The 27,468-nt window shown below is 40.3% G+C and overlaps 1 protein-coding gene and 1 non-coding gene across 2 annotated transcripts in view; one reads left to right on the top strand and one right to left on the bottom strand.

Moving 5' to 3' along the window:
- MPP4 (MAGUK p55 scaffold protein 4) overlaps window positions 1-27,063 on the top strand; it is a 38,858-nt gene extending 11,795 nt beyond the window's left edge. The window contains exons 10-21 of the mRNA XM_090288057.1: window positions 907-921; window positions 2,951-2,977; window positions 4,793-4,863; window positions 10,042-10,062; window positions 11,388-11,402; window positions 12,507-12,548; window positions 14,659-14,829; window positions 16,054-16,134; window positions 19,132-19,225; window positions 19,595-19,703; window positions 24,703-24,837; window positions 26,857-27,063. Of these exons, the coding sequence (XP_090144183.1) occupies window positions 907-921; window positions 2,951-2,977; window positions 4,793-4,863; window positions 10,042-10,062; window positions 11,388-11,402; window positions 12,507-12,548; window positions 14,659-14,829; window positions 16,054-16,134; window positions 19,132-19,225; window positions 19,595-19,703; window positions 24,703-24,837; window positions 26,857-27,063 (988 nt within the window). The remainder of the gene's footprint in view (window positions 1-906; window positions 922-2,950; window positions 2,978-4,792; window positions 4,864-10,041; window positions 10,063-11,387; window positions 11,403-12,506; window positions 12,549-14,658; window positions 14,830-16,053; window positions 16,135-19,131; window positions 19,226-19,594; window positions 19,704-24,702; window positions 24,838-26,856) is intronic.
- On the bottom strand, window positions 25,861-25,964 carry LOC150022506 (U6 spliceosomal RNA). Its single transcript, XR_016513519.1, has one exon. It is a non-coding gene; the product is annotated as a U6 spliceosomal RNA (small nuclear RNA).
- Window positions 27,064-27,468: the final 405 nt, after the last annotated feature.

Raw genomic sequence — 27,468 nt, 5'->3', positions numbered from 1 at the left:
TGGGCTTTGGGGAGCAGAGGACATGAACAGGGATAAAGGCCTAATGAGATTAGTCCCCATGGTCTCATGACAGGCAGAGTTTGAGGAGGCTCTACTGACAGTCTTGCAAGGAGCACACAGCAATGGCAGGGTTATTGGATTAGTGCCCAAATAAAGAACAACAGCAGGAACTGAGATCATGTGTCTCTAAAGCAGTGGTTCTCAACCTTCCTAATGCTGCGACCCTTTAATACAGTTCCTCATGTTGTGGTAACCCCCAACCATAAAATTATTTTCGTTGTTACTTCATAACTGTAACTTTGCTACTGTTATGAATCATAATGTATATATCTGATATGCAGGATGTATTTTCATTGTTACACATTGAACATAATTAAAGCATAGTGATTAATCACAAAAACAATATGTAATTATATATGTGTTTTCCGATGGTCTTAGGCGACCCCTGTGAAAGGGTCGTTTGACCCCCAAAGGGGTCGCGACCCACAGGTTGAGAACCACTGCTCTAAAGGAACCATAGAGGGAATCCACAGCCTGGGAGAGAAGCCAGACCGAACTATGAACCTTCTAATGAGACCAGCTGAAGCAGGGTAGTGAGCCAAACCGGCAGGGTACCGGGGCTCCTTTATGAAGTCTGTGGCCCATGAACTCTTGGTCACCTGCCAGATTTTCACTTTAAGTCAGTGTGGCTCTAAAAATACCCCACGAGGCAGGAAAAAGATAAGAAAGGCTGTGTATTTAGAGAATGTATTTGACAATGTGCTTGGAGAAGAAATCTTTTTCCCTTGGGTGGAGGCAGCAGAATTCTAGGAAAATTCTATCCTGGCTCTATTTCACCTGGGTTTACCTGGGTTGATTTTTTTTTTTTTTTTTCCTCATAGGTGCTTTTTTTTTTTTTTCCCATAGGAAACAACAAGAGTTGCCTCATACCGACCTCAAATCAACCACCTGTGAGTGTGCTGATCACTCGAACCCAGCATGTGCACCATGGGGAAACTGGCTTCCTCTCTCCCAGGGCTGGCTTCCCACCCAGGAGAGGGTCTTTAAATGTCCCCACTGCCCCCAAATAATCTGACAGCCTTCTAAAATCCTACCATAGACATTCATTCCTTTGGATTTAGAAGAGTTTTCAGTTTATGAAAATGCAAATGTTCTTGTGTTTGTGACACCCTCAGGGATCACTGCCCCTGTGAAGTCCTCTGAGATCTTAAAGCAGCAAATGCACACACATACTGGCAAGCAAGGCTGCAGAGCTCTACCCAAACCTTCATCTGGCTTCTCTTTAGGAAGGTTAAATTTCACACTGTTCAGAAGCTCTGATTAACAGTTGTGTGTGCCTTTGATGAATAAACATGGCACTGAATAATTACCTAATGAATGTAATTTGTTTGCCAGACAGTATTATTCAAATGGCAAGGGGGTGATGCTTAGTGAAGGGACCCATGGTGGCAAGTGCTTGTAAACTACTTACTGCCTTACAAAGGGTGCTATAGTTTGCAGAGCCCACGCTGATCCCGAAGACTAAGGCCCTTCAAAAGTGTCCCTCAGGCGGACCCCTGGGAAGGAGTTAACGAAGGGGAGGGGGAACCTGGAGGAGAGAGGGGGCACAGAGGAGACAATGAATGGTATCAGCATCAGATTTGCTCATGGCAAATCCTCACTTTATTTCTCTATTCTCTAAGCCAAAAATCATTATTTATATATTTTTTTCTTAAAGAGATATGATGACAACTCTAGAGACATTTTTGAAAGAAGAAAACACTCATAATTCTTCACACTATATTTTCATACTACCTTCCAGTTATGAAATCATATTTTACATGGTTATAGTAACAGCTACAACATCACTTTTTATCTTTATCTTAACATATCAGAAACATTTTAAGGTATAATTTTCATAGTTACATTTTAGTTATTTCCCTTGTGTTTTGAAAAAGTTCGTTTACTGAACCAGATTGAAATACTTCTTCAACTCATTTTTCTACTTTGTTTTTTTAAAAACACATGGAAATGCTAATAAAGTTTCTAACCAGCGTCTGATAACTAGTCTGGCCACTGGTTGACAGTTAATTTGCTCGTGTAGCTGAATTGCAATTGTTTTCAGAGTTTTTGAAAGGTCCGTCTCAGGCCCTATTGTTATTCTCACAAATCTGTAAGTGCAGAAACACCAGGGTTGGAGCCACTGACTTAGAGGGTCACCTCACAGGAATGTTTCTGATGGAGCATGATCATTTTTCTAAACTATGAGATCATTTCTTTTCTTTTTAACTGTTGTAGATAATTCTGCAATAGATGTAATTCTGTATCTTCCTGCTCTGCTTAAATGTTCCCTTAAGAAAAGAAATCTCAGGAACACTTTACTGTGTCAAAGGCTTTCGGCATTTTTATTAATCAGAACTTATTGAAAAATTAGAGGCCTGTGTTATTTTGCAGATGGTTATTGAAAAGTTATTTCTGAAGATTCACTTAGAGTTGTCATCCCTCTTTCTTCCTTCCTTCCCTCCTTCTCTTTCTCCTTTCCTTCCTTCCGTGCTTCCTTCCTTTCTTCCTCTCTCCCTTCCTTTTTTCCATTCTACATACTAGTTTCTAAAGTATGCCCTACTAAGCATATTAATTCAGAAGGGAGTAGAATGCAATCTTTTATAGCTAATTGAGATAAAAAGGAGTAGAATTTGCCAGAAACAAGTAGATCCCCATTTTTAACAAGGCTCATAAATATATTAGTTTCTATAATCTATTTACTTATCATTTTGTTACTAAATACTAAAATTGTAGAGAATAACTCTGGAATATTAGTTATTATAATTTTGGTACTTTGCTTTACTTATTTTAAATAAGTTAATCTGAGAAACTGATCACAGACAAATGTATGCATTCTCTCTCTCTCTCTCCCAATCCTTCATCTATTTGTTCATACCCAGCAATTTCTATGGAAGAAGGTAAGAAATAGTATTTGGAAAAAACCTTCATCTCCAAAGTCTCCTAGAAATTTCCTATGCTTTTCCTAATTCAGTTCAGCTATTTATTAAGTTTTTACTATGTACCTAGTAGTGGTATGCTCGTTACTAATACCCTAATTTATAAAAAGATGTCAGCCAATAGAACACACACATTGAGAGCAATAAAAGAAAAAAGAACCAGCATTTACAGTGTGCAGTCCCGAGTCTAACACAGTGCATCACAAAAACTCAATAAAAGTCATGAAACTGTTCCACTGTTTTGTGTCAAGCACTTTACGTACAGTTTTCAGAATAACCCCGTAAGGAAAGTATTATTATTCCCATTTTATGGATGAAAAGATTGAGGTTCAAAAGTAAGAATGTGGTCAGAAGTTGCAAGTAGTCTGGGTTGACACTTCTGTCTGTCTGAGGGCCCTGCATCAAGGGCAAATGGGACCCCCAGTCGCTCCCTCTCCCATTCTCCCTGCCCAGACTCCCAGGTGGCTCATTATGCCATCCATCCCACACACACAAAAGCAAAAAAGCCAATGCTGTCTGCTTGTGGAGAGGGGAGAGAAATGAGAAGAGTGGTCCCCTTGGCCACCACCCCCGTTTCATCCCTGACACTGGCAGCAGGAGGGGGAGCACGGCAGGTCTTTGGAGTGGGCTGGGCCTCCATGGTCTTGATGGTAAATGGGCCCACTGCCTCAGTCTGCTTGGGCTGCCATAACAAGATAACACAGACTGGGTGGCTTAAATAACAGATATTTATCTTCTCACAGTTCTGGAGGCTAGAAGTTCACAATCAAGTTTCTGACAGGTTTGGTTTCTGGCTAGACCTTTCTTCCTGGCCTTCAGATGGCTACCTTCTCTCTGTCTCATAGCCTTTCCTCTGTAAATGCACAAAGTGAAAAAGAGAGACTTCTCTTATTTTTATTATATAAAGCTAGTGATTCTTTTTAGATTAGGGCCCCAACCTTATGACTTCACCTAACCTTAATTACCCCTTAAAAGCCCAGTCTCCAAATGGGGTTAGGACTTCAACATATGAACAGGGGATGGGGTACAAATGAGTCCACAACAGCCACCCTAACCAATAGTGTGGAATTGCCGATTTTGAGAGAGTAAAATCAGTGGCTCTATTAGATCACAGAGTTACAAGTTTAAAAAATCAAGGCTACTTGTGCTGTTACAGTAGATTCACTCCTGGACTCTGTCAAACAGGAATGACAATTGTAACTTTTGTTTGCCCTAAAAAAACACAAACTTCTAATTATGTCTTAGGAACTAATGAATTCATTGTTTTTATAAATTACTAATCTGGAAAATAATCTCTAAATGAATATAAGACATTGAATGACATTGTTAAAAGTCTCAGCTAATTGCTTGTTTATCTGCACCCCTACCTGTATGAAATAGTAGTATTTCAGAAAATGTTTCATATTGAACATTTTATTTCAAAAAAACATTAATTAATGATGTACATTTTAAGGAAGTGGCAAGTGCTACTTTATAATATTAGAGTTTATTATATAGAGTATAATATGTACTTTTAGAACATAGATACTTATTAAACCATTATTTATTGATCACTGGGGAAGTGCTGGACACTCTGCTAGAAAGAAAACTGAAACTTAGAGGTGAACTATAATAATTTGTCCAGCATTCAAAAGCCTATGCTTTTCAAATTTTAACCATTTTATGTCATGTGGCTTCCCATATCATATATTTTCATTTCATACAGTAGAGTCCTTTCTCTCTCACCGAGTTAGCAATAGCTTATTTAAGGTGGTCTGTATATTATTGGCATAAGTCTAGATATAGGGATCTTTGTGGTGCTAACACATTTTAAGTTCTGTTCTTCTCTTTGTATGCTCTTTTATGGAAGATGACATGAAGATTGATGAGAAATGTGTGGAAGCAGGTAACATTTCCTCCTGATAGATTTACCACCAGAAGAAATATGAAGCACCTCAGCTGTAGAGTTTCTCAAGCAGAGTCAGCCAAAGTGGCCACAGGCCTTCCCTCTGGAAGAAATGTGTAAAATGAATTTCTACCCTGTCCTTGTTCTGTGGTTCTGACACTTGGAAGGGAAACACAGCTGTGGGAATGTCTCCAGGTCTGAACCAACCTTCTAGAAATCACTGTCTTGAAAATGATCACAACAACACTTAGTAACACTCAGGTGGAACGTCCAGAAACCACCACGCTCTTTGTGAAGTACTATAAAATATTGAGATATCAAATTTTTAAAAAGCAAAATATGTACTATGTTACTGTCTGATACCATCTTATGGTAAATTCTAGTGTAGATAAATAGCAGGTCCCAAATTTGAGAAATATATGAAAACGTTTTACATTTCTATAGTTAATATTTTTGTAAATTGGAAAAAGATTTTTTTTTTTTTTATGGTTTGTGGCAGAACTAAGATTGGCTCAAAAATCACTTGGGTTTTGTTGGGAGACTAGTTGGACTTTGTCTTGTCTTTATGGTGCAAAGTTCCCCTGAGTAAGTGCTAGAGATCTTACTGGCTTTATTAAACAATTCATGAATCAGTCAGCATGTCATCTAGCAGATAGAAAGGGGTCCTGAGGATGTGCACCAAACAGAAGACTTTCACAGGCAAAAGGGAGTGAGAACAAGTGAAGAGTGGATTGGTTACAGCAAGGTCACTTTCCCTTAGGGGATGGCAGGGTCTATCAGTCAGCTGAGGTCAAATTTTAATTAAGGTAAGTCACAGTTTGGGTGATGTGAGGCTTAGCATACATGACTCCATTTTGGGACTATTGTCTTGTTTTTAACGACAAGCTAAACAAGCTTTTAGAAACTGAAGAACAATATGAAATATTTAAATAGTGGATATTTCAAAGATTCACATATACTTCCTAGAATAACTACAGAATAATGCTGATATTAATATTTATTTTTCCAAGTACACATTCTACTTTAAAATTTTTTTCAATAATATTCATTTTCTTTCAGTAATTTTAATTTAAAACTTTTATTAGGCAACACATGCACATATTTCAAATTAAAAAACTACAAAACGATATTCAGTAAAAAGTTCCTCTTTCCCCACTGCCCTACTCATTTTCTTTCTTGAGGCAATAAATGCTCCCAGGTTCTTCCATAATCCCTCCAAACATAGTATTCTGTGCATATAAAAGCAGTAATGTATTAACATTATATACAGCCCTGGCTGGTTTGGCTCAGTGGATTGAGCGTCGGCCTGCGAGCTAAGTGTCGCTGGTTCGATCTTCCAGTCAGGGCACATCAGAGAAGGAAAACTCTGACTCCAAAAAACCTCCGCTGCCTTGCGGCATACCTCTTCAGGGGAAAGGCTAAGGGAGTAAACCCCGACAGAAAATCTGGAGCCGGAGTCCCTAAGGCGGTTTGACGTTGTAGTCAACACCGGCAACTCCTGCGGCGCACCTGAAGCCAAGCTGTATTGACTCCGTCTTTCCCTTGGACCCTTCAGCTGCGAAGAGAGGGGGGGTCTGCTGCATGGGCAACAGCAGACCCTCCATATCACCCTGCCCAGGCTCTGTAGCTTCAGCTTCACTGGAGAGGACACTCCAGCGTCATCGCAAGATGTCGATTCAACACGGGAGGAGACAGATACCGTGTCACTCCCGAGTCGGACTGCACAACCATTCTTGGCGGTGCAGATAGACTCTTAAGAAGCTACACCATCGTCTCTCGAGACGGACGGCTGCCGACGACGATTAACATTATATACCTTGGAGATGAGTCCATCTTAGTACATAAAAACCTACCTCATATTTTTTAAACAGCTTTTTGGCTAAATAAGTTATGTGTTTATGCAGTCACTTATTGGTAAATGTTTGAGTTATGTCCAATCTTTTTTATTATAAAAAATGCTACAATGAATAACTTTATAAATACTTCATTTCACACATGTGAGTATACCTTAGATACAGCATTGCCTGACCCAAGAATGTGTGCATTGCTAATGTTGCTATATAGTTCAAGTTGTTCTGCATATAAAATCTAGTTTCTGAATCCTCAGCATCTCTTTAAAACAATTAGTGTTTTTTTAATATGCTTTATTGATTATGCTGTTACAGTTGTCCCAATTTCTTTTCCCTTTGTTTCCCTCCACCCAGTGACCTTCCTCTCTCAAGTTGTCCCCATCCCCTTAGTCCATGCCCATTGGTTGTGCATATAGTTCTTCTCAACATCTTCCTGCCTACTCTACTCCTTCCTACCATGCTTCTTAATTCCTGTACCATCTCTCTCCCTTTCCCCCTTCCGTCTCCCTGCTGACCTGCCCACATAATGTTCCCCATACCTATAATTCTTTTCCCACTCTCGTTGCCTACTTAGTTTGCCTTTGTTTTGGTTCCCTACCTTCTGTTGTTGGTTCTTGTGATACAGTTTTCATTTTAGTGTTCATAGTTTTCATCTTCTTTCTCCTAAGCAAGTCCCTTTAACATTTCATATAACAGTGGTTTGGATCTGATAAACTCCTTCAGTTTTACTTTGTCCTGAAAGTACTTTCTCTGCCCTTCTATTCTGAATAACAGCTTTGCTAGATAGAGTAATTGTGGTTGTAGGTTTTTTCTTTTCATTCCTTTGAATATTTCTTGCCAGTCCCTTCTTGCCTGCGGAGTTTCTTTTGAGAAATCAGCTGATAGTCTTATTGGGACCCCTTTGTACATAATTCTTTTCTTCTCTCTTGCTGCTTTTAAAATTCTCTCTTTATCCTTAATTTTTGACATTTTGATTATAATGTGTCTTGGTGTGGTTCTCCCTGGGTCCAGTTTTTTTGGAACTCTCTGTGCTTCCTGGACCTGTAAGTCTATTTCCTTCCCCAAGTTAGGATAGTTCTACTTCTTTTTTTTCTTCCACATAATTTTTCAATTTCTATTTCTTCTTCTTCACCTTCTGGCAACCCTATGATTCGGATATTGGCCCACTTATAGCTGTCCCATAGGTTTCTGAGCCTCTCCTCATTTTCCTCACTTCTCGTTTCCTCTTTCTGCACTGGTTGACTGTTCCTTCCTTATGTTCCAATTTGTTGATTTGATCCCTGGTTTTCTTTCCCTCACCACTAGTTTCATATGTGTTTTTGTTCATTTCAGCAGGACTAGCCTTCATTCCTTCCCCATCTTGTTTAAGATCTGCTGTTAGGTCTGTAAGCATTCTTATAACCAAAGCTCTGAACTGTGCCTCAGAAAGATTTCCTATCTGCTGCCTCTTTAGATTAGATATTTGCTGTCTGGTCAGCTGCGTCACCTGGATCTCTATCATGATCTGTGCCATCCTGACAGTTTTGTGTTTACCTTTGCTTCCTGGGTGGGGCTGTCACACCTCCTACGCTATAGGGGGTGAGCCCCATGCACTCGTCACAACCAGGCAATCCTTCTCACCACGCTGTGGCATTTTCTGTGGGGATGGGGGTCCAAGATGGATTCCTGCCATTCATTCTCTGCTGAGAGACCAGGAGCCTCCTCCTCCATCCCCACCCCCTGCAGGCCTCACAGTCCAAGGCAATGGGGATCTGCCTTCCCCAGTGTTGAAATCATGAGCTGATGGGTCTGGTCTGCAGCCAGGGGTCCTCCCCAGGCGCTTCTCGCCTCCCCTTAAATACAGGTGTCTGTGCTTACCACTGTCCCACCACCATCACCACAGCTGCCGCCGCCAGCACAGTTTGACCTCTCTGCTCCGGCTTCGTCCCTCCTACCTGTCCGTACAAGCACTGCTTATTTATAACTTCATACGTTGGACTTCCACTTATTTTCTGGAACTTCTGGTTATTTCTGGTTTTGCAGTAGTTGTATTCCTTCTTAGTTGTGGAGGGAGATGAACCATGTCAGTCTAGGCCTCCATCTTGGCTGGAAGTCTCCTGTGTGTGTTTCCCTCTGTGTTTTAAGATAGAGCTGTTGCTCCTGTTACACTGTAAGGGGCATATAGCCTTAGGGATTTGTCAGTACAGGGCGACCTGTTTCACCACGTTGTGGGGGAGGGGTCTGAGAGGGAACAATGCTGCCTGCCCAGCACTCGCACCTTTTCCAGGCACTTCTCCCACTTCCATATGGGACTGGCATCTCTTTAGCTGTTGCCCTAACTGTTGTTCCCAGAGTGGATGAGTCTGCAGACACTCTAGGACTCTGGGGGCCCTTTAAACAAGCAGACTCTGCTGAGTGACTGACAGTTTCTGCCTCCACCCCAACCCCCACTGGTTTACACGGTCAAAAGCAATGAGGCTTGATTTTCCCCGGTGCTGGGACCATGAGCCGCATGGTCTGGTGAGGAGCTGGGAACATTCCCCAGGTGTCCCTGCTGACTTTTTAAAATGTGCAACTGTGCTTTCCTCCAGCCTGCTGCTGCCACCACCACACCGTGTCCTCTCTGCCCCAGTTCTGTGCCTCCTATCTGTTAGGATGTGTATTTCTTTATATCTTTGTTTGTTGGACTCCCATGCAGTTTGATTTTCTGGAACTTCTGGTTGTCTTTAGTTTTGAGGTAGTTGTATTCCTTCTTAGTTGTGGAGGGAGACACAGCTTGTCTGTCTATGTCGTCATCTTGGCCAGAAGTCTAAGAATGTTTTAACTGATTAGAAAGTTGGGTTTTGTCATCTTTCCCAGTCACTTAAACAAGCCAGCCCAATCAAACCATTCATATACTTATTCTCCTTCCCACACTTCTCTGGCTTATGGAGCTCCAAATCCTCAGGCGGGGCACATCCCTCCTACATCTACAGACCCTCTAGCAGCAAAGCTGTGCAATATCCAACAACCTAAAGGAGCTTCCTTGACATTCCACCCTTCCCTCTCCTCTGAGCCTCTTTTTTATTTTATTTATTCTCTTCTATTTCAATGTATTTGTTTGTTTTAAGCTCCTGCTGCACCCCTGCTTGTCATCATGGCCCAATTGCTTAACACCATACATCTCATTTAAGGTTTATATAAGCCACAGAGACACCACTGACTTGGCCTTGATTTAGGAAGAAAATTTAAAAGTTGGTGTGTGTGTGCAAAGGCATAGGGTCATGGAATTACTCTGTTTTAAAAAAAGATTCAGTATGGCTAGTAATATATGATACTTTTGGGTTTTTGCCTCCATGGAAAACCACAGATGAAGAAACATTTGAATCTGGTAAGTAAAAAAATGAGTATTTGGTACTGATTTTATAATGTACATAGTATTTCAGATTCTTGGTATAATTTAAACACATATTTAGGGATATGGTACAATAATTGTTTAAATTCATCAACAGTTCAGTTGTGAGATGTAAATTTCACCTTAACCATCAGGGCCATTTTGGAACTCTGGGGACATTTTTGGTTGTCAATTGATTATGGGAACTACTGGCCTTTAATTGGTAGGAATCAGGAACACTAGACATTCTACAGTCTATGATACTGTCCTGCATAATGTTTTGAATTTCCTGCTGAACAAAACTCATTACAAATATCAGTGAGTAGTTCTTTAATACACAATAGTTATATAAGTTTTCATAAGACTAACATGAAAAGGCTGGTGGTTTAGAAGACAGTTATCACGAAGAGACACATTTGAACAGACGTCATCTTGCAATTACTGAATAATTTATTCCACACATTCTGTCTACTCCATACCAATAGTAAATAAGCTGGAAAGTGAGGTATGAATATTGAATCAATTATTTTCTTTAATATGTTATTTATTATTATTGATGACACACAGTATTACCAAGTGTCTGTCCCTCAAAATAATGTTGACATCATTAGTAGCAACATAGATCCAACAGAATAGTTTTGAAAAACTGGCAACCTTTTAGGGCATGTTTGCATTACTCACCCCCTTTCAAGTGTATATTTTCCCATTTTCTCCAGTTCATCAGTCTAGGACTGCTTTGGCATATTATCCCTAGTTCAATTAAGGCGATTTCTCTCTTCCTCTTATCATATACAAGTAAATGTGAATGTTCAGTTTCACCTGTCTTCAAGGGAAATGTGTGAATGGGCCCAGGGAGAGGTAAGGAACGTGGAGGCTCAGGCCAGAGGCTGCTGCAGCACCTGCCCCAGGGCCCTGGTCCACTTCCTCCACTTCACAGGAGGCAGCAGTATGACCTCTGGGGGACAAGGGGAGTGGAGGCCCAAATCAGTTGTCTTTCTATAATTTTTCTCTTTCAAGACTCATTTCCTGCCAAGCAGAGAGGAGTCTTCATGGATAAAAAGCCTTCAGGAAGAGTCTAGATAAGCAGCTTGCTGAATAGGTTACTTTCCCCAGAGCAGCAGAGTCAGGGCACATGAGTTTCTGGGCCCTCACCTGTGTGCTGTTTTGCCAGGATCACACAAGTTACAACTTTCTCCAAGGGTGACACTAACGCCTCACTTTTGTCATTTGTCCTTATTTGGTGGCTGCCTTGATCTTCTCAAGGGCTTAACTTTTTCATGTGTTCTTTTTTTTTTTTTTTTAACACTTACCCAAATATCCAGAGGAACTTTCAGAAGGTAATTGTTTTTATTTGCTGGGTAAGCCAAATAAAGCTATGTTTAAGATCTTTCAATGCCTCAAAGTGAATGCTTGACAGAATAAATCTTAAGATACATGATGTTTTAAGGGTGAAATCAGTGGTGAAATATTCAGTTTCATTGAAAATATTTTTAAATAAACAAAGAAATTCAGCTTGATGAATATATCCCTAAGTAAATATTTCCTTTTTAAATTTATTGACATATTTCAGTTAGAAAAATGTGCTTACTCTACCAGGGATGGAATTGATATTGGTGTGTTTTTCTTATATTTAATGTTTTAAAGGTGTGTTTTTTTTAAAAAATAAAAGCAAAGGTTAAGAGAAAATGATGATAGATTGTATGTGTCAGTTCTTTCTGTGAATAAATGCTCTTCATGTATTTTTTCAATGATCAGAACAGAGTTGTGTAAATGAAGAGAAACATTTTTAGTAAAAAGTAATTTGAAAATGGCATTTCTATAATATTTCTTTCTGTAGATTATAACAATTTTTCTGAGTCCCCAAGGGAAGCAGAGACAGGAGTTTCAAAGCCACTGGACACAGTTTTCCTCACTCTTTGTCTCTCACATTCTTGGACAGTGAGAAATAATTGGTAGCTGTAGAGCAAATATGAATTATACAGAATAAACTTATTCTATAAGGGAGAAAATAAAAACCCATCTCTAACAAAGAGGTGAATTATAGGACCTACAGAAATTCATATCTGCAAGTTAAAGCCAAAGCCAGTCTACTTTGAGCATGTTTAAAAATGTATAGCCAATTTTCAAGTTTTTACAATAATTTAATATATTTCTTATAACTTTATATAAGCCTAAAATAGGCTTTTGTTCCTAACCATGCTAGGCAGAACATATTCAGTGTATTGCTAAAGTTCTGAAGAGTGTCTCCGTATAGTCTGGCGCATGTGATAGGTTGGAAAGTGCTTAGGACATTCTTCAATGAGTCACTCAAGGCTTATACAGCTGTGCTGCCATCTCCTGAAATAGTGTCGCTGAGATTTGGAGATAGTTTTATGCATCTTTCTAAGTAAGCTTCTCCTCCTTCTCCATCTATTCTGCTCCTGCCATTCTCTGTGTTCCAGACATGGAGGAATTTGTTGGCTACGGACAGAAGTTCTTTATCGGTAGGTGTGGATTAATAAGAGGTGGGTCTTCATCACTTCCTAAGTTATATTCATACCAGCTCAACATTCTTCTGAAAGCTTGTTTTGCTGATGGCCATTTCCAAACTTCTTTCTTGTTCTGGTTTCCCTTTACATTTTGGGGGGGGGGGCTCTATATTGTGACATGTTGATTACTTATTGTTCTTCATGTGGTTTCCACTGGATATTTCTTAATTATTTATCAAATATAAATCTTTTCTTTTCTTTCAGACAGTTCCATAACATATGTATCTAACTCTAAAAAAAACAATTTTCTGACCACAAGACTTGGTTTTTAGGGCCACCTTTTCATAATCTGTCAGCTGGGCAGAGCTTTCTGCAGGACTAGGCACCACTCATTTAAAACTGTGCTGGCCTTCCTCCTCTGTGAGATGGTCGGGGAGAGGCGGGCCTGCAGGGGTTGCCAAGTACAATGTTGGTGCCCAGACGCGGTGCACCTTGGAATCATGGGAGATGTTTAAAAGCAAAACACAGGCCACCTTTCTGCATCCATTCCAGAATAGTTCATCACCAAGCCATCAGGTAGGCTGAACAGGATAGACATCTGCACAAAGTGGGGGAAAGAAGCAGGCTGGGGTGAGGCATCAGAGCCTGAGCGGGGGGAGCAGGGCATCTACGCAGGGACGACAGTGGCCTGGCACTGGTTGTCGGGGCAGGGTGGAGTGAGGAGGCAGCTGCCGCCACTTCGGCCCTGACACCTCAAAGCCGCTGCAAAGATGCCCTCCTCACCCAGCTTGGGCTCTGATACTTTCTGCCAGGCTGCTGACACTAGACAGCTGCCCCCATCCAGCACGGGGCTCTTCATTGATACAATAAGTCAATGTATTGAGGTTTCTAAGTGCCAGTTTTCTTTGTGAGAGAGAGTTACACATACTAAAGGAGGGTGTGGGGCATGGCAAAATGAAACCCATGGTGTTGAATTGGCATTGGAGGTATTGGTGTGAACTGGTTTTAACATATGTAGATAAAAATGTAGATGTGTGTGTGTGTGTGTGTGTGTGTGTGTGTGTGTGTGATATACACATATAGTTCCTAGTTCTATCTATTGAGAGGACCTGGGAACAGCTTTGGAATTACCAGAAAGCCCTCTGCTTGGGTAGGCAGATTAAGCAGGATTCTGGGCATTTGGAAATCAAGACTAAAATACCCAGCTCTGCCACTGATCACACAGATGTGAGCAACCACTTAAACTGTCTGTGTCTTAGTGTTTCCATCTTCAGAATGTAATATGCCTGCTCCACTGTTTCCACCCTGGCCCGAGCCTCTAGCCCCCCTCATCTGGGAGTAGCCCCCTAACTACTGTCCCCTGAGTCAACATCTACTGTGCCTACAGTTTACATCCCCCTTCAGTAACCAGAGGAAATCTTCAGAAACATGAATCAAATCATGTCACACCCATCTCTTGACCATCCAATGACTTCCCATCCCACCTCGACCACAATCCAACATTGGACTGAGGCCCTGTGTGACCTCCCCATGTCCTACCACCATCCCTACTGCTCACTGCCAACAGCTACACAGGCCTCCACACCACACTTTCCTCAAGCGCTTCAAGCACACTCCTTGCTCCGCACCTTTGCAGTTGCTGTTCCCTCAGCCTGGACTGCTCCCCACCCGACAAAGTCTCCTCAGCTGGCCCCATTATTTCATCCAGGCACCTGCTCAATGTTACCTTTTCAGACACTTAACCACCCACCTGAGAAGCACCTCATCAACTTTCTATCCACTAATCCTTCTCTAAACACATTTTTGTTGTCATTGATTTTGGTCTCTCCTCCTCCAGAAAATGAAAATTTCATGAGGCAATGGGCTTTGTTTAGTTGCTCATTATATGATCCGCACCTGGTACAGTGCCTGGCACATAGTGGGCACTGGGTGCCACTTACAGGTAACAACATATGGGGCTTTTTGTTATTTTTGCTTCACGTTGCTTCCTCTCGTCTACCCTCAGACAGACATGACTGTGTTAACACTTTGGAATCGCAGCCACTGCGTACTGCACCAGGTTTGAAGCGGGAAGGAACCTCTCCTGCTCTGTATCTAATGTTCTCTGCGTTTCTACCCTCCCCAGCTGGTTTTCGCCGCAGCATGCGCCTTTGTCGCAGGAAGTCCCACCTTAGCCAGCTGCGCGCCAGGGTGTGCCGTGCCAGCAGCTGCAGCGGGGCCGGGGGTGCCCCTTACGAGGAGGTGGTGAGGTACCAGCGCCACCCTGCGGACAGGCACCGCCTCATCGTGCTCGTGGGTACGTCCGGGCCGGCTGTGTCTCTCCCCATCCACAGTGACGTTTTCCTTCTCAACTCGCTAGTCTTGCATTGGGTGTAGTGGTGAAAGTAGAACTATTTATGGACTGCCACATAAACACCTTTAAAAAAATAAAACCTGCGTTAAGTGTGTGTTTATAAATGAAGCATTATTGTTGTCATCCTTTTATTGCCTACAGTTGAATGTGATATGCCATAGTGTATTTGAATTTGTATAGCAAGTTCTATTGTGATGAGATTATAACAGATTTTTTTCTTGCCTGTTTAGAATTTGTTCTATAAGCATAGATGAGTGTTCTCCCAGATTGGATCATTAGTCTCTATCAGAAAACAAGTCCTTAAGAGCTATTTTTCTAAGATATTTGTAAGCACCTCCTTTAGAAAAGTGTTAAAAAAAAAAGTCCTGGACTCTATCGTTGGTGCTAAAGAACAAGGCAGATACAGTGCTGGGCGGCCAGCTTTTGTGACCAGTATCTCTCCACAGCTGGTTCCCGCGGCAGTAGTAACCTCCGCCTTACTGCCGTCTTCTCTGCGCGTTCCAGCTGTGAGCAAGGCAGATCCCCATAGAGCAAACAGCATGGCTTACAGCCAGGACCAGCTGCAGAATTTGCAGGGCACAAGTGCAAAATGAAAATGCAAGGGCGCCTTATTCAAAAATTAGTAGGAAGTTCAGTGTGGCAAAAGAAGAGTATTTTACCAAGTGCAGTATCCAAGCATTGGCTTTGTGTAACTGCACAGGTTCTATCCCCATGAGGTCAGCCCTGTCTCCAGTGGCACATGCCTGTTAGGAAATGTGCCCCTGACTCTGTATGTCACAAGACCTGTCACTGTGGAGCCTGATTTCTGGGATGTGACATGATAGAAATTTCATTTGAAGAGGAAAGGCAGGTTGTCCCAGATGATCTGAAATGAAGCCAGAGAATTCACTCAGGGTCCAACATCAGGAGAAGTTTGTTGAGGTCACAGGTTCTGGCAATTCCCCACCTCATCTGAATGTTGAAGAAGGGTGGATTCTTCCAGGGATTACCAGGAAAATGCCCAGGAGTCTTCTGGGATTGTTCCAGTTCATGAGTGGGAAAGCTGTGTCATTTCCCGAAGAACATTTGCTCTCAAGTTTCTTTAGTAGAAGACTGAAATGATGATTTCACCACATAATTATATTTATTCACATCTATTGATTTCTGTATGTGACTGTTTGTGTTTAGGACCTTCTGGTGTTGGAGTGAATGAATTGAGAAGACAACTTATTGAACTGAATCCTAACCATTTTCGAAGTGCTGTGCCGCGTATGTTTAGTCTTTCTTTCATCGCAGTTCACGTTTTGGTAAAACTTGCTTTGCGTCTAAAGGTGCACTGAGCTCACTTGGTTATGTCATACCATCTTTGTTGTGAAAATATAAGACACGAGGGATAGTTCTTAAATTTTCTAATTATATTAATTTTAATAAAGGGAAATGATTTACAAACTAAGCTATCGAAAGATGACTTTCTCTTTTTTTTCCATTTCTTAATAGTCATATAAATGACCTGTCAGGAACACTAATATTTATCAATAATAGCTGATGTTCATTTAGTACTTACTATCTTCCTGGCACTGTGCTTGACTTTTTTTTTAAATTAAAAATTAAAACATATGCATACATAATGTTTTATAAATTTATAAGTATGATTATACCATCCATGGTGGGAAGAGCTTGTGGGTGCTTTCCCTTCACATAAAGGCAAGACAGAGAAACTTATGGAAACCACTTAAAGAGCTTAATATGTGTTTCTTGCTATTCAGGTGTCAAATTATATCTAACGAAATCTAAAGGATGAGAGCTTAGAGGAAGTGACCAATGGCTGTAGTTTGGGAAGTAGCTGCTGCCCTTTCAGAGTCTGTCAGAGCAAAAGGGTTATGCTGTTTCCCAAGGACCAGATCTGGGTGGATAATGTGGGAGAAGGTCACCTTGGGGTTGTCTTAGCTTCTGCCCAAGAGGGAGTCTCAGCAGAAAGATGCCAAAAGCAGACCCCCAAATCCCTCAGGGTGTGGAAGAATCACAACGACTAGCTGGAATAGAGATGGATTTGAGGTAGCCAGCAGCGGTGGTGTGGTACTGGTAGAGTTTTCAAACTTACTCAAACACCCTCTAGGAAAGAGCCAGATGTAAACATCCACCAAGTCTAAAGGAGCCAATGGCAGCCAGCATCAGTTAAGTAGTAATTGTCCTGCCCTGCTCTCTTCGCTCTCTCTCTGCACTCCAGCCATGGCGAGTTATAGAACCGAGAAGGAGCAGCAGGAATGCCGTGGCAGTGAAGGAAGTGAATTTTACTTCCTTTCCTGACTTTGGGCTCCCTGAATATAGCATGTCTGAGCAGGATGTGGGGAGGGGAAGCCTAAAATATAAATGAAGTTCATACTTTTAATTATTACATGGGGTTGGAATTTAATTATTAAGTTGAGATGGAGTTTTGTTGCACAACTGATGATGGACATTTTTTATTTTTTAATTTAACCTAAGAGTAATCAGAAGAGTCATGGGAATGGCTAGGTTTTGTCAAGGGCCAAGGGAAGGTCTTGCTCCACAGAAGGGCAGTAACAGGCAAAGAAAAAGAAGTTGCCTTATGATCACACTGCATAGGTTGTGCTTTCCAAGTACTGTTTACATGGGCATTAACCTCAAAAACAAAAACTACAAACACACACACACACAAACCAACCAACCCTTGACCAGAATGGCTCAGTAGGTTGGGCATCATTCCACAAAGCAAAAGGACATAGGTTCAATTCCCTGTCAGGGCATATGCCCAGGTTGTGGGTCCTCATTCAGGACACATGTGAGAGGCAACTAATTGATGTTTCTCTCCCTTTCTCCCTCCCTTGCCCTATTTTTTAATTATAAGGAGCATAGATTGCCATTATTCAAAGTTAGAAAGTGTTGATCATATTTTACTTTTTAAATTTATTGGTTTTAAGCTTAAAATGAATACCTCTGGTTATGTAAATACCAATTCACAGACTCTAACATACCATATAACATATAGTCCAATAGAAGCCAAGGAGAAGGGGTCATCTTAGGTTTATATTAACATAATTTATTATCACCTGAGAATGACTGTGTTTTATTAGAATTTTTTAAGTACAAAATTATGGGAGAAGTGGTATAAGTGTAACAGCTCTAAGAATCTTAAGAGAGATATGAATAAAGAAAAAATGAAAATGACCCCCAGATAAAGTTTGCTTTTTGAGCCTCTTGAATGCCCTTAACTCCTTTTATTATTTAGAACCTGTTTCAAGCTCCTGCTACAGATCAGGTGTTGATCTTTTTTATCCTTAAACTTTGTCAAATGCAAATACACAAATTTTTTTTACGAATAAAAACAATTTATTGTAATGCAGATGAAAAGACTAGCTCTACAGCACATATAGGACACAGAGTTGGAACTGTGCCTTACTCATCTTTGTGTTGTGAGAACATAGCATGATAGCTGAAATACAGACACACAGAACATCTTAGTTGAATAAATGGATAAGCAGACAATGAATCCCTTTTAGGGATTTGATGAACTCCTATGTTTTATACCGGGTCCTATTTAAGTTGAAGACTCTATAATCAAAATGGTCATATTAACAAATTAGTCTAAATTCAGACTCCACTGATTTTTCCCTTCTAGAGATCCCTAAAACTAATCACCATTTCACTTGTATTTTAGTGCATCTGGGCAAGACAGAAAACTGTCCTTGGCTTTCTCCACTTCAAATCTGAGACAATCTGATTTAATAGAAAAGATTAGTTGGGAAAGAGTCAGAACCCCTAAGTTCTTGTTTTCAACTTTGCTTTTCATTAGTCTATGTATGTGAGAAAGTTAGTTGCTCTCTAAAAATCTTCAGGTAACTATGGTAATAACACTTCACCTAGCTAGGAGTGTGAGAGATGAAATGAAGTCTTGTGAAATGCACTATATAAACATAAGACATTGCTGTTATTGCTAACTGGGAGCCCTTAGGCATTTTTGGGTTCATACAGAATTCACTTATTTAGAAGTTAGAGCAAGTGTTCCCTTAGGGCCTCCCTATCCTGGCTTAATGCCTAATGTATTCTTGTCCACGCCATGATATGAGAACTACTTTCTCATTACCAGTTCAGACTTCCTCTTTTTGGTTCTAGCATTTTATTTATCTATCTGTTTATATATTCATTCATTTATCTTGATTGGACATTTTTATTCAAATGCATATTGATAATAAATCAAAACATTTTGAAGACTCTAACATCTTTTTAAAAATTCACTTTATTTGACAGACACTACTCGTTCCAAAAAGAGTTATGAAATGGATGGACGTGAGTACCACTATGTGTCCAAGGAAACATTTGAAAGCCTCGTGTGTAGTCACAAGTAAGTCAGGCATTGAGAATCTGATTCTCGCCTCTGGTTGTTTTACACTGTTTATGCGCTGTCAAAAGCTTCGGAGGCAATTTCTTTTTGTTTTTTAAGAATTAACCAAGGAAATGTAAATTGAAATACTGGTACACCAATCATCGGGTTATGAGAGGGAGCAGAAGCGAAGTGGAGATTTTCAAGAATTTGGAGAAGTCATCATGATGGTCCTAGACCTCTATTTTTTTTATCTTGTCAAATGTCCCCTAAGTGTTTTTGTGGTAGCAAGGTCCAATATTTCATTCCATTCTGCTGGGGTTTATCTTCATGTTACTAGTACTAATGCTTGTAGAAAGAGTTTTTGTTTTCTTTGTCCCACACTTCCAGGATGCTTGAGTACGGTGAGTACAAAGGCCACTTGTATGGCACCAGTGTGGATGCTGTTCAAACTGTCCTTGAGGAAAGGAAGATCTGTATCATGGACTTAGAGCCTCAGGTGGGTCTGTAGTGGAGTGTTTTCCATCTTCCCAAAGTAATGAATGTATGCCATCCATTGTGTACACATTCTATAGGTTTTATTCTGTTCTATTAGCCTTCAAAGGATAAGACCACTTCCCATATCTCAGGGCCAGGATGTTATATAAAGGATCAATTACCAATAGCTTGTCTTTGGTTGGACAAGAAATCTACTTTCTCAGACAGAGAAACAGAACTGAGTAGCTGGCTGTAAAGAAAACTTAGACTCTTGCTTTGACCTTGATCACAAAGGCATCAAGATAATTTCTTCGGGAGACAATCAGATGTTGCTTTACACAAGGAGGTGAGGTTCCTGTGTTGTCACTTCTATAGCTACCTCCCCAAGACCACATGGGAAATGAAGCAGGAGTGAGCAAATTAAGATAAGATAAAGAACATACAATGTTGGCGGTGCGCTGAGAGCCAGGAGGTAGACCATGGCAGCCTGGAAGGCCCTGAGGAAGAGCTGTCTCCCTCCTCTCTTCAAATTTGGTCCTCCAAGGAAATCTGTCCTTGACTAGATAGGAACCCCAGATAAATATTCAAACCTTCATCTCATTAATTTTTACATCCATGAAGATGAATTACCACCACAACAAAAGCTCAGAGAATTAAGACAAGAAACACAAGAATGGAACCAACAGTTCTGGGTAAGCCAGAATTTGACTTTCTGCAAGGAAAAAGAATTACTCACTCAAGACTAAAAGCTACAGGCCTGGAACTGAGAGCTGAACGAGGTCAGAAAGCAACATTGATTACGGTAGAAATGACTGACTTTTACAAGGAATTTTAAAGTAAAAATTTTCCGAAGCATATTTATTATAATAGAGGCTTGTACCAATGTGATTTTGCCACCACCCTCTTCATGGGAAGAGTGGCCCTGGAGAGGATTTTGGAACAAGTTGAAAGTGAAACAGAAGATGACCAGTAGTTAGGAGTCTGCAGGAACCCGCTCACCGCTCACCAGCGCTTTATGAGAGGTGGCTGGTTCTAGAAGCTCATTTCAGGAGGGGTCTAAAAGCCTGTAAGTGGCCTGAGTCCCAGCTCTTCTTCCTGGGGTCCCTTGACTTAGGTCCTTGCAGGGCAGGGCTAGAAGGATGCAGATCCTGGTGCGCCAGGGGCCACATAGCTCTGTCCTGACTGTGGATTCCCAGCTAGCTCTTGGCCGCCGAAATGATATTAAGTAAAACCCAAGCACCGGGTGCCTGTTTTGTTGTGTTTTTTGAATTATCCCAGTTTGAAATAGAAGAATGTGAAAATATGAATAAAACTTCACCTGAAAAGTTTGACTCCTTGAACAGAAATTATTTGGAAGCTGCTGCAGTGTTTCCAGCCCGCAGTAAACACACACACACCTCAGAAATGTAGCTGCCCTGGGCCACCATGAGGACAGACTTGGAAGCAGGTATGGCGGCTTCTCGGTCAGAGACCAGGTGACAGCAGAGGCATTTCAGAGAGCTTTCCTCCATTTGCGCCAGCAAGGTAGAGCCTCTGTTTCCAAATAACATGCACTTGACTATGTCTCTCTGTTTAAATTCTTTTAAAATCAGCATTGTTTGAATAAGGTTATATGGCGATGAAATGGTGAGGTTCTTTGTACTATATGCTGGAGCCGTGTGCCACGGTGGGTGGGGTGGGGGTCACAGCCTGCAGGAGGGGACACCTACCTCAGCAGCCTAACCAAAAGCCACTTGGCAAACAGTTTTTATTCCAAAATGAGGCAATAGAGTTGTAAGACTGGATTTTTATTTTTATTTTTATTTTTATTTTTATGGCTTATAAACTGCCACCAAAGGTGATTTCCAACGAGAAATTCCACTAACCAGAGGAGCAGGCTAAGGGCTATGCGGATGACTGAGGGTCAGCATGAGAACCTCATCAACGAGTGTGCGCAGCCTCGGTCGAGTGCAATCTTTCCTAGAGACACTGTTCTGGGTCAGGCTTGCTCCCTGGTCTGTTAACCAGAGAGGGGTGTCCATGCACCAAACGACATGGAACACGCTTTCACAGAAATAGCACTGTACCCTTCGCTCCACGCCCGCTGCTAACCTCAGATTCTCAGCCTGTCACCAGCGTGTGTGACACTGTGTGGGTCTGCAGAGAAACGAGGGAAAAAGTGATAGCCAGCAGGGTTAGAGTCCCAGGCTGGGGATGAGGAGTTGGTTCCGTGTGGGTGAGCCCAGAGGGCATGAGCTGTTTCCTAGCTTTTAATCTGTCCTCTCATCCTCTCAAATTCACCGACTGACTTGAAGATTATCTAAACATCATCTTCTCCCTGGGTGAAGTGACGCTGGAATGAACAGCAGCTGCCACTGATATCCATTCTGATTCTTTTTGCACATCAATTCTTAAGAGATCTTGACGGTGACTTTTCATAGTAACAGCAAAAGACAAGTGGGTTGTCTTCTGAAAGGAAATCTGTTTTTCAGGAAGGTGAATTCCAGTGTGGGCGATAAAGAGATGCGTGTGTGTATGCGCGCGCGCGCGCGCCCCCTGCATCATTACGGACTATTAAAGATACGTTATACCGTTACATGTCACTACCTGTGGTGGCAGAGGGAGGCCATGAAAAGTGCGATGTATTTGTAATCTCTGCGATGACTGAACAGCCACGCGGGGTGTGCTGTGAATAGGGCTTTTACAAATGTAAGGGTGTCCTGATGTTGGGATCATGTTGCCCCAGGCTGTTTGCCTGGTGCCCAGGTAGCTTGTTCATCGAACCTTGAGCAGATAGATTCTTCTGCTGGTGGCTTGGGGCCCACAACCTGTCATTACATCGTACCAGAGATTCTACCACCCGTAACCCTTCCTGGTAGCTAAGATCCTCAGGGCTCCTAGAGGCAAGCCTCACCAGAATTCAAGGAACAGAAACTGAGTCAAATGAGTTCTGGTCAAGAGTGAGGGCAGGCAACTGTTACAAGCTGGAGATCTTCAGAAACAAACCACCTGGTCCCCATGGCGCAGGAAAGCCTGAGAGCCCAGGATGTTAGATCTCTGTCCACCAGCTGCCTCCTTCCGATGCTGTGTTGGGCCTTGGACAGATCCCTGTCCAGTGGGCAGGTGCAGGGCAGGCAGAGTGACCGAAGGAATGAATGTCGTGCAGAGACTCAAGACTCTTATCCCCACCAGCGCCCCTCAGATGGAGGCCACGAAGACACTCCTTCCCATTTTCAAGGATGCTTTTTTCTAAGATGACTTAAAAAGCAAACATATTGTATATTCAGACAAAGGAAAGCACAAGTGATTCTTTGACTCTGTAAAGTAAAAATTGTGAAAGTAAAACCTTTCTTTGACAAGTGTCACCTGGAGGCGGGGCCCCACAGTGAGCATCCCAGCTGTTGGAGAAGTAGGAGTTGTGGTGTCTTGGGGCCCTTGGTAATGGGACGAAGGCTGAGGACCCAGGCACAGAGTCACAAAAAGCACCCACGAGGCCCAGAGTCCCAAGTGGTTCTCCTAAAGTTGTCTCTACTTGATATAAATTGGGTAGTGGTTAGGCACTGAGGAATGGCAAAAGAGTTTTAGCAACTCAGGACCTAAGTGTAGTTTAAATCTCAGTAACCTGCATGTTTTCCTTCTGTAATAATAATTTAATGCCAAAAAGTTGAACTTGGCTCGTGGTGTTGACTGTTGCTAGGTTCTAAAAAGCTCTGAGCAAATTCACTGAAAATGACAGTGCTGTTTTCTTCTTTCTCAAATTCCTAAACATTTAAGATTAAATGACTGTGGAAAATATTACCTTAATTCACAAATAAATGCAGATAAACTGTAATTAATGTTATTTTGAACCTAAAATTTGTATGCTAAGTTAAACAAGTATTGGGTTGTTTTAAGATGATTCTCTGTCACACCCATACTCAAGCAAAGTAATTTAATGCTTCTGTTTTCTGAATTAAAAAGTAAAATAAAGTTGTATTTCTTTAAAAAAAAATTCAAGGTGTAGGACCAATTGTTTTTCTTAATTTAATTTATTTTATTTTTTTCATTACCATTAAGTCCCCTTATACTCCCTCCCCCGTGCAATCACCACACTGTTGTCCACGTCCAAGAGCCCTTTTTCCTTTTTGCTCAGTCCTTCCACCCCCTAACTTCCTCACCAGCATCATCCTGTTCTCCATCTGTCTGTCTCTATTTTCCTTGTCAGTTCAGTTTGTTCATTAGATTCCACATATGAGTGAAATCATATTGTACTTGACTTTCTCTGACTGGCTTAGTCCACTTAGCATAATAGTCTCCATGTCCATCTGCACTGTCACAAAGTGTAAAATTTTCTTCTTTTTTTACAGCCGAGTAGTATTCCACTGTGTAAATGTCCTATAGTTGTTTTATCCATTCATCTACTGATGGATACTTGAGCTACTTCCATATCTTGGTGATTGTAAATAATGCTGCAGTGAAAAAAATTAGAAAATAAAACCAGATGATGTAATGCAACTAAAACAATACTAAAAAAAAAAAAATAATGCTGCAGTGAACATAAGGGTGCTTATTTTTTTTTGAGTTAGTGTTTTGAGCCAATTCTATAATTTTTTTGTATTTTCTGTAGTCATTTAAAAAATATACCCATATCTTGTGTGCTACAGGAAATCAGAGGACAATAAATTTGTTCTTACTTGGGTCAAAGCTGGTTTCAGTGTGAAGATTTCAGTAGTATCAATGGCAAGAGATGATCCACCTTGAGAGTCTGTTTTGGTCTTTGTCCTGTGAGAGAATATATAGAATCCTATTCCCAAATTTCAATAAGGGTGTCATGGCTAGTAAGAGGAAGAGTCAGGATTTGCAGTAAATTCTGATTCTAGGACCCCATCTCTTAATTATTAAAATGTTTCTATTTTAGAGGTGAGAACTTGAGGGCACATGAGAATATACTTTGGCTAAAAATAATTGCTAATTTCTGGTCTTAGAAATTTGGCAAACATTCATGTTGACTCTAGGAAATTAAGACTTCTGTTTTGAAATACGCACTTAATTTTTCTGTGTAGGGTATTCAAATGGCTCGAACCCATGAACTGAAGCCCTATGTCATATTTATAAAGCCATCTAACATGAGTTGTATGAAACAATCTCGGAAAAATGCCAAGATCATAACAGACTACTTTGTGGACATGAAGTTCAAGGTAAGACACAGAGGAAGTGGATAAATGTATTTTTCCTCCTAGTCAAAAATTACTGTATTGTTTCCATAGTATCTATCCCTTTGTTAAGTAATATAATTTTTGTTTCTAGTGAATAATGCCCTTATAATTTATCTTTACTGGACATAATTTATAAATATTAAAAAAGTGTAATAACTGCTATAATGCCACTCTTCACTTTTCTTCTGTTTTGGGGGTCTAGCCCTTAAAAAAAAAAAGGACCCTCAAACTTGCCCAGTTTGCAAACCCACACAGAAACTGGGTGTACACAAGCCTGATATTTTTATTTAAAATGAATTATTTGTTTTACAAAAGCATTTGAGAGTTTTCTTTGAAAATACTTCTGGTGGCCTTGAGCAGTGTGGTTCAGTTGGTTGGGTGTTGTCTCACAAAGTAAAAGGTCTCTAGTTCAATTCCAAGTCAGGGAAAATGCCTGGGTTGCATGGTCCCTGGTCAGGGTGCCTATGACAAGAAACCAGCTGATGTTTCTTCCCCTCTCTTTCTCTTTCCCTTATCCTCTCTCTAAAAATAAATAAATAAAATCTTTAAAAAGAATAAAAATGCATTAGTGAATATGTCTCATCTATAACTTGAGATATCTTTATACATATTTCTAAATATAAAATATTTTATTAATGATGATGCTAATAATAGAGGGGCCAAGCCAGGTGGGATTAATCAGTGAACTCTTCCTAAAATAGGCATTTTTTCCAGTTTTATTTGTATAATTTTTTCACTAAATTCACTAAATATTTTAAGTCATGACATATATTCAGTGAGGTGTATAAATCATAACTGTACCCCTCAATGGAATTTTTATACCCAGATAACCATTGCCTTGATTAAGATATTACATCCATTTATTTCATGTGTGGTAAAAAACAAACAAAAACATAAAACACAAAACTTACCATCTCAACCATTTTTAAGTGTAAAGGTTAATAGTGTTAAGTATATTCACATTGTGAAAAATATCTCCAGAACTCCTTTTATCTTGTCAAAATTAAACATGTGAAATGTGTCACAAATTTGCATCCCATCCATGCATAGGGTCCATGCTAACCTCTGTATCTTTCCAATTTTAGTATGTGTGTTGTTGAAGTGAGCATGAGATATCTTTATATTATCCTTTATTATTTTTATCTTCATATTTTTCAATGATTGCTGTATGAAAGTTTGATTCTCCTATTTGCATTTCAGTTGCCAGAGTCCCTAGATACATATTCTGGGTCTGAGTCCATGGGCATTTAAAATTATGTTCTCATGTTTATAGCAATCTAAACAACAAAATTACTTTTGAATCATGAGCATGGACTCCTTGTAAAGGAGTACTGCCACAAGATTTCAGTGCCTACATTTATCCATTTATGACTGCATTGGCAACAGTTGTACTATTGCAATTGTTATGGACAAATACTAAAATAATAGCATGAATTTAATGCATTAAATTGACCTTCACTAAATGAACATTTCACAATAGTAGAAATATTATAGGTAAATTGAGTCATCATGAAACAAAGTGTAATCTAGGTATGCCTAGTTCAACAGAACCATGTCATACCATTCTCATGTTAAAAGTGACCATTTTGTATATGCAAAATAATGTAATTCTTTTCAATTACATCTATTTAAATGTTCACTTGAAATTTATGTTTTAGTTTTATTTATATTTGTTTTTTTGTTTGTTTTTTGTTTTTGTTTTATGTTGTGTATATATATAGTTTGAGAGCTTCAAGTGTTTAGATAATTTAAGTTCAAATGGGAAGTTGAGAGGATTGGTCTGTCTACAAACCATTACTTAATTTTGTAAAACATTGGGCACGGAGACATTAGTAAGACTAAAGATAGAAACATAAGTTTTGTGGCTTAAAATAGAGAACATATATTTGACCTGGTTTTTAAATAAATAGTTTGAAACTTAATGTAACAGCACAAACTGCATATTATTTCTACTCATCTCATTAAGTTTGTGGTATTTGTCTTTTTCTACTTCTCCTAAAGGATGAAGATCTACAAGAGATAGAGGATGTGGCCAAAAAAATGGAGACACAGTTTGGCCAGTTTTTTGATAATGTGATTGTGAATGACAACTTGCAAGATGCTTGTGCCCAGTTGTTGTCTGCAGTTCAGAAGGCTCAGAAGGAGCCTCAGTGGATACCAGCAACATGGGTTTCCTCTGATTCTGAGTCCTTAAGGACTTCTGCTTAATGTTGGAGTTTTAACAATGTTCATCTGTTACAGAGCTCTGGAATAAATACTGCAATCTAAAACAGCAGTATTTGCTCTATTATAGTGTGTGCAACTTTAAAAGTCCTGCAGTTTATTAATTAACCTTACTTGAAAAAAATATTTGCATTGTATAGTTATGCAGAGTTACCTGTTTGGCTTTTAGGGGAAAAATTTTGTTTTCCTTTACTTTTACAGCAATTGGTAGGAATATAAACAAGGTCAAGTCATTGAGTTTGAGAACCTTTCATTGATTTCTTATGGTCTCTGTACAATTCAGATAAAAAGAGCTTTCCTAAATAAAATAATATTTAATTTCAGAGACTGCATTTTACCTCATGAAACTTGTTTTATGAAAATGGCTGCTACAAAAAAGTGCCTACTTCA

The sequence above is a fragment of the Furipterus horrens genome, unplaced genomic scaffold (genome assembly GCF_987537825.1).
Source record: "Furipterus horrens unplaced genomic scaffold, mFurHor1.1.pri manual_scaffold_1, whole genome shotgun sequence".
In the NCBI taxonomy this organism is placed as follows: domain Eukaryota; kingdom Metazoa; phylum Chordata; class Mammalia; order Chiroptera; family Furipteridae; genus Furipterus; species Furipterus horrens.
Note: the sequence above shows the minus strand (reverse complement) of the source record. Positions and strands in the feature narration are given on the sequence as shown.